Here is a 14,390-nt window from a genome sequence, read left to right on the forward strand (position 1 = left end):
TAGGAAGTCTGCAGAATGGGGTTATCCAGAATTCTTCAGACAGAAAAGTAAAAAATTAAATAAAATGGTTGAACAAATCAAATACAAGCTCAGAGAATGTGTGTTATGCCTATGTTTTGGTTCTAATTTATCTGTGTGTAATTTAGAGATTACAATAAAAGTACAGTTAAGAACACTGTTATAGTATTATTAAAGAAACTTCTTTTTCTTACTTTCTTAGCCCCACACCATCAAGCTCTACCTCCTTTGTCTGAAAGCAAACAATATTATGGAATGAGGCATGTGGAAGACTCATAATATTTTGGAGAACTTCAATACCTTCTGCTTACCCAACACCAAGCAGTTCAATGGTCACCAAAAGTAAATCATCTGACCTGGATATGTTTCAAAGAGTCCCAGATATGTGTTTTTGGGTCCAAAGGCATGTTTCTCAATTGGTGAGTTTGCATATCTCTATAGTTAAGAATATTATCCCTCTCATACTACATCTTGTTGTGTTGATTCCCTTGGTTTTGTAACTGCTTACAATAGATTCAAAACTTTCTTATCACCTTGCTGCAAACATTAATTAGCAAATTTATGTTGCCAGAAAGCAATCTTCCAGATGAACTGGAAGAAGGGGCAAGTTCTGAGTTCCATCTAATTGAGGAATGATAACTGATGGAACCCAGAAAGCGTATCTTTTATTTTGCTGCACCTGCCTTTTGAAATATCATTCCCCCACAATTTAGGTTGGCTGCTGGTCTTTTGGAGGGCACTTAAGACCTGGCTGATCACCCAGGCCTGATGGGTTAAGAGGTCAGATAAGCCTATGTGCTATTGTTATTAATATGGATATTTATTCTTGGCCATTTTAAAACATTTTCTCTGTGGTACGCTGCCATTTTTATAATTATATTGATGTTTTTAAACTTTGCTTGCTGTCCAGAGTCACAAATGCAAGATGGATGGCCATATAAATTGAAGAAAACACATAAATAAATAACTGGATCCAATTTATTACAACTTGAGGGCAAATAATGGAAATTCTAATTCAGTATAATTAAAAAATATCAGATCAGGGATGGGTGATGACTGAGCACATGTCAAAATTCACGAGAAGTTTCATGCCCTAAATCAAAAAGTAAACAGGAAAACAAAAAGAACAACTTACCCACAAGAAGGTCCATAATTGCTGATCAGCTTGTTGTGACTCTCCCAAAAGCCCTGGATGAAAGAGAATGACAGAAATTATAGCTGTTTCTTTGGATTACCAGCACTTAAGTGTCCATCAGATTTCAAGAACCTTTTAGATGACCTACTGCTGCTCTAAGCAATATTTAAGGTACCTTCAGGCAACTCTGTCCACATTTTTGCCTACATTATTTTTTTTGCTTTTCCAGTAAGAAGTGGGATATATTTTCTTTTTGTTTTCTGTCCCTCATAAATAAAGAACTAAAGAAATAAAGTAGTTAGTTTCTCACTAGTGATTAGTTGATTTGATAAATATCCTGTATAACTTCCTATAAGCATATAGGAAGTGTTTTTCACTAAAGACACTTCAACCTTCTGAAGCCCTTATGCAAAACTATCCATTTTGAATGAGCAGGATTAAATGCTTTATTAAAGGCTATTAAGTTTTTTTTTCTTTTTCAGATCCTTATTCAAAGAACATACATATAATGTTTTCTGTTGTAGAATAATCCTTGGATGTTCTTTAAAGCTGAGACTCATTATATTGTACAGAGATATGATTTATTTCAGAGTCATATATTTATTGGCAATTGATTGTCTATTATGATAGGTTCCTAAGTGTGATATGACATATCTTTATTTATTATATCAGATAAGTCTTGTTAAGACTCCTGTTAAATATAATCTTGTATTTAACAAGATGGTACTTAACCAAAAAAAAAAAAAGATTTTTTAATATTCTTATTTTCTAGAAACAGTCTCTTAGTAGCCGGCCAAAATTTTGATTTAATTAAACATCAAACTCCTCAAATTAAAACCACTGATCCCTGGTGCCACAGAAACAATAATTAAAATCATTTTAATTTATTTTAAAGTTCCTGTTTTGTGTTGATTATGCAAACACAAATTGTCTTGTAGTACAAACCAACCTTCCTCAATCTGAGTATCCAACAGAAGCATGGGCATCAACACCCCTAATTCCCAGTTAGCATAACTATGTGCTATGCATTCTGTAATTGGCATGCAGATACCTTAAGATGCCCAGCTAGAGGTATGTTGATAGAAACAATTGGCTAAACAGAAAAGTGTGGCTTTTATTTTCAAGAGTGCCAAGCAGCTGCAGTGAAAACATTGAAGAGTACAATTATGACAAATGAAACCAAATGTAAATAATAATAATAATCTAGATACAGAGATAAGGGATTGAATGTCTTTGAGTCAGTCATTCTCACTCAGTCCAAACATCACAGGGTTGTTGTTGTGGGGAAACTAGGATGAGAAAGTTTTGTTGGATAAGTTTGCTTTCTTGAGGTATTTGTAAAAACAATAAAGGTGAGATAAGGTAAATGTAAAGCTTCCCCTCGCACATATGTGCTAGTCGTTCCCGACTCTAGGGAACTCATCTCTGTTTCAAAGCCGAAAAGCCAGCACTGTCCGAAGATGTCTCCATGGTCATGTGGCCGGCATGACTAAACGCCAAAGGCACATGGAATGCTGTTATCTTCCCACCATAGGTGGTTCCTATTTTTCTACTTGCATTTTTTACATGCTTTCGAACTGCTAGGTTGGCAGAAGCTGGGACAAGTAACGGGAGCTCTCCCCATTACGTGGCACTAGGGATTCAAACCACTGAACTGCCAACCTTTCAATCGACAAGCTCAGCGTCTTAGCCACTGAGCCACCGCATCCCTGTAAAAGGTGAGATACAAGTAAGTAAATAAAGGAATAGGCTTTTCAAGTATCTTCCAACATAACATTTAGTGGTTGTCTAAAAAGCAAGCTGAACAATCTTTAAGAATAACAGTGTTTAAGAAGCACTGATAAACTTCATTTATGTACTGCTACATATTTTCCAGGAGCACTTAGTGTTTCTCGTAGCATTTGTAATTTCTAATAAAACACAAAATATTCAGATAAAATTGTCATGGAATATGAATTTCTAAATGCACAAAACAGTGGCTAATAACTAGTGGCAGAGATATTTAAACTCAAAACAACATTAGGCTTATAATGCTGAACATCAGCAAAGAATTTCAAATGAATTGATTTACCAAATGATCATTTAGTTGAATTATGATGCATTTGTTTTTCAGTGTAAACACTGGATTTTTGCAAGGAAAGTGAGATGTATGGTTTCTAAATAAATATTTTATAATGCCTTATTGAAACAGAGAATCAGTTGCCAGGAATTAAAAATTGGGTCTATGCAGTTTAGGGAGAGCCACTGGATCTCATTCATGCCCATGATAACATGCAATTATAAAGCTGTGGTGGAGGAAATGGGACAACTTGCCACAGCCAACTTGTCATGGCCAACTCGCAATGGGAAAACTTGCCTCAGGGCAATTTACCAATTCTATCTATCTATCTATCTATCTATCTATCTATCTATCTATCTATCTATCTATCTATCTATTGGTTCAATTTATAATGCACCCTTTTCCAGAGACTCAGGGCGGCTTACAATGTGTTAAGCAATAGCCTTCATACCTTTGTATATACCTGCTTAGTAGAGCTTTCGGTCCCCCCCAAGCGGTGTTCTTTTTTATACAAAGTCAGTTTATTACCCCCACAAACCGGGTCCTCATTTTACCTACCTCGAAAGGATGGAAGGCTGAGTCAACCTTGAGCCTGGTGAGAATTGAACTCGCAGTAATTGCAGGCAGCTGGTGTTACTTAACAGTGCTTTAGTCTGCTGCACCACCAAGGCTGTTAATTATTTAAAATAAATAAAAATTATTTTAATCGCAACTCATCATGGCCAACTTGCAATGGGAAAACTTGCCTCAGGGCAATTTACCAATTCTATTTAATTATTTAAAATAAATAAAAATTATTTTAATTTTTGCCCTTTATATTTCATTCTGTCCCTCCTTTTGCATCCTTTCTTTAATGATTCTACTCTACCAATTCTTTGATATTAGTGTAACTCTTGTTCTGTGGCGAGATGGCTGTGGCGCGTTGTCTTGCAGCAAGTTGGCCATGGCAAGTTGGCTTTGGCGAGTTAGCCATGGTGATTTGGTCTTGGCGAGTTGGCCACGTCGAATTGTCATAGATCTGTGGTGGGCACAACTTGATCTTAAGCACAGTATAAATCCAGCCATTAACCTTCTTAACTTAAACACTGCAAATGAGTCACTGTAGTTGGATCTGAGAATGATCCATCTTCCTTGTCACAATCTCCACAGTTTAATACCACAATTTGGAATGTACAGTATTTCATATACTGTACATTCTTTATACAATGCTGTGAGCATTCCTTGCTTGTATAAAGATGCCAACAAAGAAATGATCTTATGCAGTAGCTTTATAATATATTGACAATTTTGTGGTACACACAGTCCTTGCTTAACAACCCCTTGCTTAGCAACTGTTCGGAATTATGACACACACACACACACATGCAAAGGCATTTATGACCCTATTTTGAAGTTCTGACAGTCACACTCTTTCCAGGACCATATAATCACATTCTGGCCATTTGGCAACCAGCTTGTTTGCAGCATCCTGTGATCACATGACTATGATTTTTGACATTTTTTCCTGGTTTCAGGTGTTTATTTTTGGTTTCTTGGGAAAAAAAAAAAACAGCCAGTGGATCAAACAAATTTGCTTAACGACTGCTGTGTTCATTTAATGACCACTGTGTTTAATGACCACCAAAAAAGGTGATAAAATCTGGCGTGGTCACATGGTGACTGGTTTAACAACCGTAACAATTTACATCTGTAAGTCTGGGCTCAATTACAATTGTAGGCAGCATCTCTTGTCCTTATCTACAATATCATCCACATATTCCATTACAAAAAAGCAGAAGCTGGCAGGATGAAGTCATTAAGAAAATAATGGAATGTGCTGAAATGAGCAAATTGACATTTGAAATTAGAGAACAAGAAGATAAACAATACTATAAGATATGGGACCTATCCTATCAAGGGTTAGATAAAAAAACATGGAAATGAAATATGGTAGAGACTTTCACAATACAAGAATTGTAGAACTATGTGAAATATAACATATAGATGTATTATTATTGGATAGATTCAGGAGGAGGAAATGAATGTTATAATAAAAATTAACTCAAATCTTAGAATACTTTGAATATGAGGGAAGAAATAGTCATAGTCAAATAAATGATTAATGAGGATAACAATATAAAGGTATATATTAGGTCGATGATATGAGAATCTAGGTAAATTGTAAATTGTAAGCTATGAATTTGGTGAATGATGCACAAAAGACTTGTAACCAACCGACACACTGTTTGCAATTGAAGATGGTTTTATGTATGTTTGTTTAAAAATTAAAAATTTTTTAAAAAAAGCAGAAGTTGGCATTACATGCTTTTTTGTACTATCTGTAATTTCTTTAGAATATGACCAAGTCAAAGCACTCAAAGAATAAGGGATAAGTTTCAGGGTTAGGGTTAATTAATAGGTTACCCAAACATGGCAGAAACTAGATAAATAAGGGCACTTGGAAACCAGCAAGATATCTATAAAATGTAACTATCTTCAAGTTGATCATAGCATTTTTCAAAGCTGGCATTATATTTACCATTCACAGTGCTACAAGTGGATGGTAGGGATATCTGGCGCGTCAGTGGTAAATATTGTAATAGGTACACTGCATACATACATGTGCATGAATGCAGACCATTTTCAGAGCATAAGGATGAGAATCTCCATAGACTTTCAAAGCATTAACTTTAATTATGTCAATCTCCATAAAGCAGATAAAGGTTTTTTTTAAAAAAATTGTGTATATACTGTTCTTCAGTTTTAAAGAGTATGCAAAAATGGCCCCTCAAAATTAAGGATCAACTAACAAATAGTAGCAAATAAGAGAATAAGTATATTATGTGTATCTCTAGCACTATATGAAAATTTCTAATTTGAAAGAAAAAATATGGTTGTTGTGATAAACAACGCCAATGCAAAGAGAACCATGCCAGCTTTTGATGGCTAGAAAAATCTATCAATTTCAAAATGTCAAAAATGGATAGATTACAAATCTCCTGAATCCAGTCCTTAATATCTGGAATAATATTATTTTTCCAATTTCTCAAAATGAATCTGTGATTTCTCATGCCCAACATAGCCAATGTTCCTCAAAACAATATCAGATATTTACAATGTAAATAAGTACATTTTCCCCAAAACCTACTTATACATATTAACATATTGTTTCCAAAAGATGCAAATAGCTCATATATATTGACTATAAAGTCAAACCATATGAATCAATGACCTCTCAAAGACTGTATATCAAGAAAAAATCTATCCAATGATCATTCTTTAAATACATTTGTTCTTAATAAAGCAGAAATAAGCATGGAAACCAGTTACTAGATACATATGCATGAAATTCTATCTAAACCATTCTTTTTTTAAAAAAAATAAATCATGTACACAGTTTGCTTCCTTTGATCATCATCTCTAATAGTCATCCTCTGTGGGTAATATTCTTTAATTTATGTGTGTGCCATTTCAGATTTTAATGCACATATACAGGCCTTCTGAATTTAATAAAAACAGCTTTTCTACCCTTTGGAGTTATTGAGAGGTTAGTGTTATGTAATTAAGTTAATCCTCATTTGTAAAGGCTAATTAACTAAATGCTAATTGAATCCACATATGAACATTAGCACAATGTACTCTCATTAGACAATTTTTAAAAATTACCTTAACTAAAACCAAGCAAATTATTTTGCTTCTTATAATCTTTATAGAAAACGGAGAAAAAGGACTATTTTGATACAACAGCATGCTTTTTGCCCTTGATTTGCATTTTCTTTGTTTGACAAAGTATACAATCAACAGCTATTGTTGCCTATAGCGTTTACCTAAGGCTGAAATTCTATGTCTATTTACTTGGGAACAAGCTCCACTGAATTTATTGGGACTTACTCCTAAATTAAAACCTGGAAGATTGTGCTATAAATAAATTTATATTTTAAATCTACTCTAAATGGCAACTCAAACATTCCAAGGAAATCAAGAAATTTTTAAATTATATTGGCAATAACCATAAGTTGTAGTAGATGTATCTTGGTTTTATTTCATATTTCAATAAATTGTCCACATTGTAAAGTCTTGTCTCCTTCATCCTCAGATCTATGAATCATGAACTCAGAATTTCCTAGAGCTCTTACACAAACATGCCTCTTTTTCTACACATCATGACAGAGAACAGATGATGGAAAAGGACAGCTTCCTACAGCTGCTACATATTTTCCCGAAACAGATCATACAGATAGTCAGTCTGAAAAAGTAGCTCAATCAGCCATTATTTGCCAAATAATGAGGAGCTATACAGTAGATATGTGGTGAAGGGGTGTCTATATCCAAGGTAAAAATGCTATGAGAGATTTTCAGTATTCTTTTATGGTCTCAATGAGGAAACTATACAAAAAAGTCTTAAATAATTTATCTTTCTATCTATTCGATCCACTTTGAATCAAATCAGGGGAGCCAAATTTCTCTATTGTGGAGTAGCCTCTGTCTTAAATGATTACATTGGGGTATTCATCAAACATGTCAAGCTTAACAAACAAAGTCTGACATCTTCTCAAAGCATTCTAGCAAGCTGACTGAAGAGAAGAGATCCAGAAATTTAAAATCTATGATGGGTATTCCCCCCACAACTGGTTGTTTGTAAATTTTAATAGAAGTAAAAACTAGTTTCTAGTTTTCTATTACTTATAAAAGTAATACAAAACAAAGAGGCTAAAGTGATCTGGAACTTTAGAATTCAAACAGAGAAGCTTCTTCCACTCAGACTTAACAAATGTTGATAAGAAAGACAAAAAAAAAAAAGTCCAGATAGTGGACATGGCAGCACCTGGAGACAGCAGAGTAGAAGAGAAGGAAATGGAGTAAATCACAAAATACTAAGATCTGCAAATAGAAATAGAACAACTGTGGCAAAAGCAAGCAAAAATGGTAATAATAGTAATAGGCGTCTGGTGTAATCCAAAATATCTGGACCATCATGTGAACACCCTCGCACTGACAAAATCACCATCAGTCAATTGCAAAAGGCAGTTATACCTGGAACAGCTTACATTTTGTGACTATACTTTTAACCCCATTTTTTAAAAAAACATCTGCCTATCCCAGGTCCTTGGGAAGGACTTGATAGATGGCTAAAAATGCCAAATCCAGTCTAAACATCTGGCTGACCATAATAGGAACAACAACAACAACAACAACAACAACAACAACAACAACAATAATAATAATAATAATAATAATAATAATAATTTGTTAATTTTATATGCTGTCTGGCTCCCAATAACTCTGGGCAGTTTACAGTTGTTAAAACATTTAAAAAGAAAACACAATACAAAACCACAAAAACACTACAAGACAAAAGAACAATAATGGCAATAATGGCAAAAAAATAAACAAACTGACCCAAATAGGAAGAAAGGAATATCAATCATAGTTACCAAAGGCCGGAACACCAGAAGTCTGATGTTATTAGTTGCACAACTGAAACAGAAGCATTGCCAACAAATGATTTCTTTAAAATGCTGCAGTTTCTGTTTATCAAATTCTTCCTTAAAGTAAACGTTTCTTCTTTACTAGCTGACTATTCAGAGTAGAGAACAACTAACTGACTAAAAGAAAGGATTTGGGGGGTGGAGGATGTCATAAATATGATGATCCAGAGATGTCTGCAAGAAGTGATCAGAACCTAACATCTTTGCACTGTTGCTTTCACAACTATCAGTGCACAAACATAATGAGATCTGAGAAGACGAATGGAAGGTATTGTCATGACTATGGATAGGTCCATATACTGGATGAATCCATTGTGTGTTTTATTTGATTTTGGCTAGTCCTAGTATAAAACCCAGCCATTATAATTTGTAACTCATACTGTAAATCTTAATGTGCTATGTGAACCCAGCCAATAGTGGCTTATTCAGAAAAACAAAGTGAAACAAAGCATGATATGCACATCTAGCCAGGCACCATACTTCATAAAGATTAATGTAATCAGCTGACCAAGGGAAGCAATAGAAGGTCAGACAGTGGGACTCTAAATAAATAAGATTTGTGAGGATTCTCCAGCAAATTCTAAGAACCCTGATGGAATGCCAGGTTTACAGCAAAAGAGGAGCTATATAGCATGAAACAACTTCAAGTGTGATGTTATAGTGCTCGATTTGGGAAAGCATTCCTTAAGCCTGCAGTAGCCACAATGCTCAACCCTCTGCATAAATAAAATAAGTAGTGCCTCAATATGAGGGGAGAGGTGATTAGAACTACAGGCAGATGGATATAGAAGAATCCACTGAGAAGACAAACCATATCAGGATGCCTGCAGAAATGGAGATAACAGCCTTCTTTTCCCAACATGAGTATCATAGTTGTCCCAGGATATACTATCAACAAGTCTGGGGGATGGTTGAGTGAAGTAAGAATTGTATGAATTACACAATCATGGATATTACAACTTCCTAGAGGTAACCATATCAACCTAAAGCATAGGTTAGATGCCCCATGCTCTGTAAACCTGAAAGAATTAATATTCTGCAAGGCAACAGAAAAAAGATAACAATTCTTTGTCATTTACTTTGCTCCTAGCATAGAACTCAGTCAGGCTCTGCATAATTAAATACAATAAAATTCTCCAACCTGACGCACACTATCGAACTACAATTTTCAACACTCGCAGCCTGCATAGACAATTAGATAATGGGAACTGTATATTATTGGAGGGTGCTGTTCCAAAGAAGTCAGGTCTATACAACAGGCCAATTACCCCTACGTTCTGCATTGTGAAAAGTCACACAAAGAAGCTGACTGTTCAGGTAACCAGATATAGCCTTGTCTTCCTAATGTGTTCAGCCTAATCTGAGAAGTCAAATGCCAGCAATTCTACCACAGCAACTGTACTTCAATCAAATGGATGAAATACTTAGTTTTGAATCTCAGTAAATCTCACTTTGACAAAATTTGGAGAATCCTGGTCAAAATATTACTCATAGAATCAAACTGTTTCTTTTGATGAGCATGCAACCTTCAATGTATAAAGCATAAGCCACAGAAATTTAATAATATATCTTTTTATTGAAAAATCAGACAGGAATGGTATTTACATTTCAGAAACAGAAAAGGTATAAATTTAAATCCACATGGAATATAAGAAGAAATGAACAAAAATTGCCTACTATGTTTAGATTAATTCAAACAAGTAATTTTAATTTCAGCAAGTTCATATTTATCATAGGTTTTATATAATGCTTTACATTGTAGTATTATATTTTGCTTCACTTTTGATTTAGTGTAAAAGTCTACAACCTGATTCTCTCAAAGCCTTTACTATAGCACTCTTGAATTCCTTCAAAAACTGACATACTTCTAAAAATTATTTCATTTATTATTCAATTTAAGCTCCTGCCCACTCAGGGAAAGTAACTCAGGGGAGCATACAACAATCCAATGAAACATTGACGTTACTGATATTTATAAATTGCAAAAGTTGCCAGGAAAATACAACTATACATTTCAATGTGAAGAATTTTGAACAATCTAGTCAAAACTTAGAGTCAGTTTTCAGCCTTTGTCTTTTATAATTTAATGTGTGGACCATATAATTATCCATATCATCATCATCATCATCATTCTAGCCACTGTCTATACACTGCAGATGAAGGCCTCTTCTGCATATTTCCAACCGATAAAGTCTTGAGCTTTCCTTTGCCAGATGGGCCTGCAATACTTCCTGATGTCATTGTTCCATCTTGTTTTAGGTGTCCTTCGTTGGCACTTTTTATCCAGTGGAATCCATTCTATCATGACTGCCTTAGTCCACCTGCCAATTATCAGTATATTTCATTGTTTTACAAAGCAAGCACACACCGCACAAAGGATTTACAGTGTTAGACATACTAATGAAAATACCGAGATTCCAGAATCCTTCTTCATGTGTTAGCATGAAGTGTTAGCATAGAGTAGACTGAGGTATCCCAGCAGCCCCTGTCCTATTAGAAATGGGCTTCCATAAGAGAAAGCTGATACAAACTGATGTCCCTGAAAGTGGGGTGATGTTTGGAGCAGCTCATCATTCCATCTGGGATGGAGGCCTGAGGGAGCACCCCTATATCCCCATGCTCCGTAGAGTTCTGCCTTCATGAAAAGAGCCACAGTTAATTCCCTTTGCCTTCAAAAGATTGTATACCAGAAAGAATAAGTTAATTAACCAGATTCCCTGATTACACTAGGCTGCTTAGCTTAGATGAAAGAAGGAAGGGCGAGTGAGTAGACTAAAACCACAATGCAAAACAATCTCCTACGTAAGGGAAATTCTTAATTATTTGTTTCAATTAAAAATTGCTGTCACCGCAAAGATTTTAATGTGTGGGGTCATGAGACAGTAAAAACAGATGAGATGGATTGCAGTCTAATGCCTCCAGCATTTGCTATGCATCAGCTAAAAATCCATTCGTACATTTGTATAAATCTTATTTATGTAGTGGAATTTGTTAACAATATATTTTTATAGTACAACATAAATCTTGTTATCGGATTCTGATTCTGTCACTTTCAAAGTAACAATCAATAATGGATAATCTTTAGACAAACAGCAGTGCTTAGAAAATCTCTTGAAATAATTATAGCATTGTCGTCTTTCCACAATATGTAATATAACAGTGTGGTTTGTTGCTTGCTTTGAATAATCAAAAGCATGGCATCAGTTCTAATTCAAGCACATATATTTATGAGTAATTGTTACTATAACATTTTAGCATGTTATTTAGGATAGATTTCAAGGCTCCCTATCTATTTATTTTTTAGGTTTGACTTAAATTTATGTTAGCAAAAAATAAAATTAAACCAATTTATGCTTTTTATTTATATATAATAACAGCATCATAAACTGCATCAGATCAGGAAGAGAAATTGAGAAATATGTTGTGAATAACAGCTGGCTCATATGTATTTTTAATACTGTATTTTTCAGAGTATAAGACACACTTTTTTCCCTCCTAAAAGAGGCTGAAAATTTGGATGCGTCTTATACTTGAATGTAACCCCGCACGTGCCCAAAATGGCTACCCGGAACAGCTGCTGCCTTCTTTAGGCAAGAAAAACAAAATGCACAGGTACCGTATATCGACTCTGGAAAGAGTGTATCCTCCCTCCGAGGATCAGCTGTGCTTTTGAAGCTGTTTTTCAGCCCCAACGCAAGAGAAGCGATCTTCCGTGTTTTGCCTGCTTTTCTAATTGCTGCTCCCTCCGACAATCAGCTGTGCTTTAGAAGCACAGCCCCAACCAACCCCAACCTCAAAACCAGCAAGCAAACTAATGTGCTGGGACTAGCCAGATGAATACCTGGTAGACAGAATTTTTTTCCCCCTATTTTCCTCCCCAAAAACTAAGATGTGTCTTATACTCCGAAAAATACGGGTATATACTTAATATGATATGTAGTCATGTTACATCCATCTGGATTCATTTCTGCCAATCAGTATCCAATTTGCAGGAAGTATTGATCCTCTGAGAAACCATCAACAAGTTCAAATCTCAAAGCTTAGCACATAAAAGTTTCTGTAACATTTCACATTTTACACTATACATTACGTATCTAGTATGATATTCAGCAGATTGTAAAAAATCTATAAATGTGGACTATGCAACCATATTGCTAAGATTATCATTATGAAACTAGTGATAGCAAGTTGTGGACTTGCATGTTATCCCTCCACACAGAAGATTTTGCTTTTGATTCTATGAATCCTGCTTGCCCATCAGAATGAAATGAATTATAGTTAGCCTAGAATTAGGAATATTGAAATCATGTGTTGTATCAGTTTATAAACAACAATAGTTAAGTTTAAAGAAGATGGGTCAACCTATTCTCCAAAGCACCTGAAGGCAGGACAAGAAGCAATGGTTGGAAACTAATCAAGGAGAACCAATCTGGAACTAAGGAGAAATTTCTTGACAGTTAGAACAATTAATCACTTGAACAACTTGGTTCCAGAAATTGTGCGTGCTCCAACACTGGAAGTTTTTAAGAAGAGATTGGACAACCATTTTTCTGAAATGATATAGGTTTTCCTGCTTAAGCAGAAGGTTGGACTAGAAGACCTCCAAGATACTTTCCAACTCTGTTATTCTGTTAACCACAGTTGAGGTTCACTCAGTCTCAGTTGTGGTTAATCTACAACTGAGATGCATCCATCCTCTCACAGCACTGGTGGCAGCACATGGACATGACATTTATATCTTCATCAAAAAGAGAGCCATCCATTCTTTCATTTTCCTTTATTTTTGCTAAAATATAAAATAAAATATTTTTTTTTATTTTTGCTAAAAAAAATTGTAATCTCTAACTGGAATATTGATAGGACTGATAATTTATAAATTTAGTAACATCTGAAGGGTCAAATATTTCCCACTCCTCATTTACACCTTATTATTTTTTTAAAAAAATACAAGCTAAGGCATGTGTATTCTAGCTGCATTTTAGGTTGGTTTGAAGTACTTTATTAACAAATAAAATACTAATATAGGACAATACAGAATAAAAGTTCAAAAGTATCAAAGTTCAAATATTTAGGAACAACATTCAATAGAGATGGAAAAATGGATGAAGAGATTAGCATATGATGCAGTAAGGCAAACCAAGTACTGGGACAACTTGCTCTACTCCTACAACATAAGGCAGTACTAATCAAGCACAAAGAAGCATCTCATTCAAAGCGTATTCATCCCCACCCTATGTTATTAGTGCAAAACATGGACCACTTACAACAAAACATAAACGAAAGTTAGTCAAAGTTAGTGAGATGTTTGAGGAAAACTGCTGGAGTGACCAGAGATAAAATCAGAAATGAGACCATAAGAGAATAGACCCAATAGAACATATTGAACCAATCTTAAAATCTTAAAATACATACAAAAATAGCCAATAAAGTGGTTTGCTCACCTGTAGAAAATATTGTGAGATTCCATACAGTATAAGACATATACAAAAAGAGGAGGAGGTCAAAGAACATGAGGCAGACCCAGAAGAAGATGGAGAGACAACATCAAAGATAACTACACCATCAATTAACCATGATTGAGGTTGCCAAAGAGCAAAAGCCAGAACTTTAAATGTACACTAATCGGCATACATTAAAATAAAAATTGTTGCATACAGCTCTCAAAGAGTCACCACCTCCCTCTGAGAGCTGTATGCAACAAAATTTCATT

The 14,390-nt window shown here is 34.8% G+C and overlaps 1 protein-coding gene across 1 annotated transcript in view; it reads right to left on the reverse strand.

Annotated features, from left to right (window-relative positions):
- TBXAS1 (thromboxane A synthase 1) overlaps positions 1-14,390 on the reverse strand; it is a 265,207-nt gene that overhangs the window by 189,923 nt on the left and 60,894 nt on the right. The window contains exon 3 of the mRNA XM_070948077.1: positions 1,154-1,206. Coding sequence (XP_070804178.1) covers positions 1,154-1,206 — 53 coding nt within the window. The remainder of the gene's footprint in view (positions 1-1,153; positions 1,207-14,390) is intronic.

The sequence above is a fragment of the Pituophis catenifer genome, unplaced genomic scaffold, assembly GCF_029215685.1.
Source record: "Pituophis catenifer annectens isolate HBS135680 unplaced genomic scaffold, rPitCat1.0.hap2 SCAF_7, whole genome shotgun sequence".
NCBI classification, from domain to species: Eukaryota; Metazoa; Chordata; class Lepidosauria; order Squamata; family Colubridae; genus Pituophis; species Pituophis catenifer.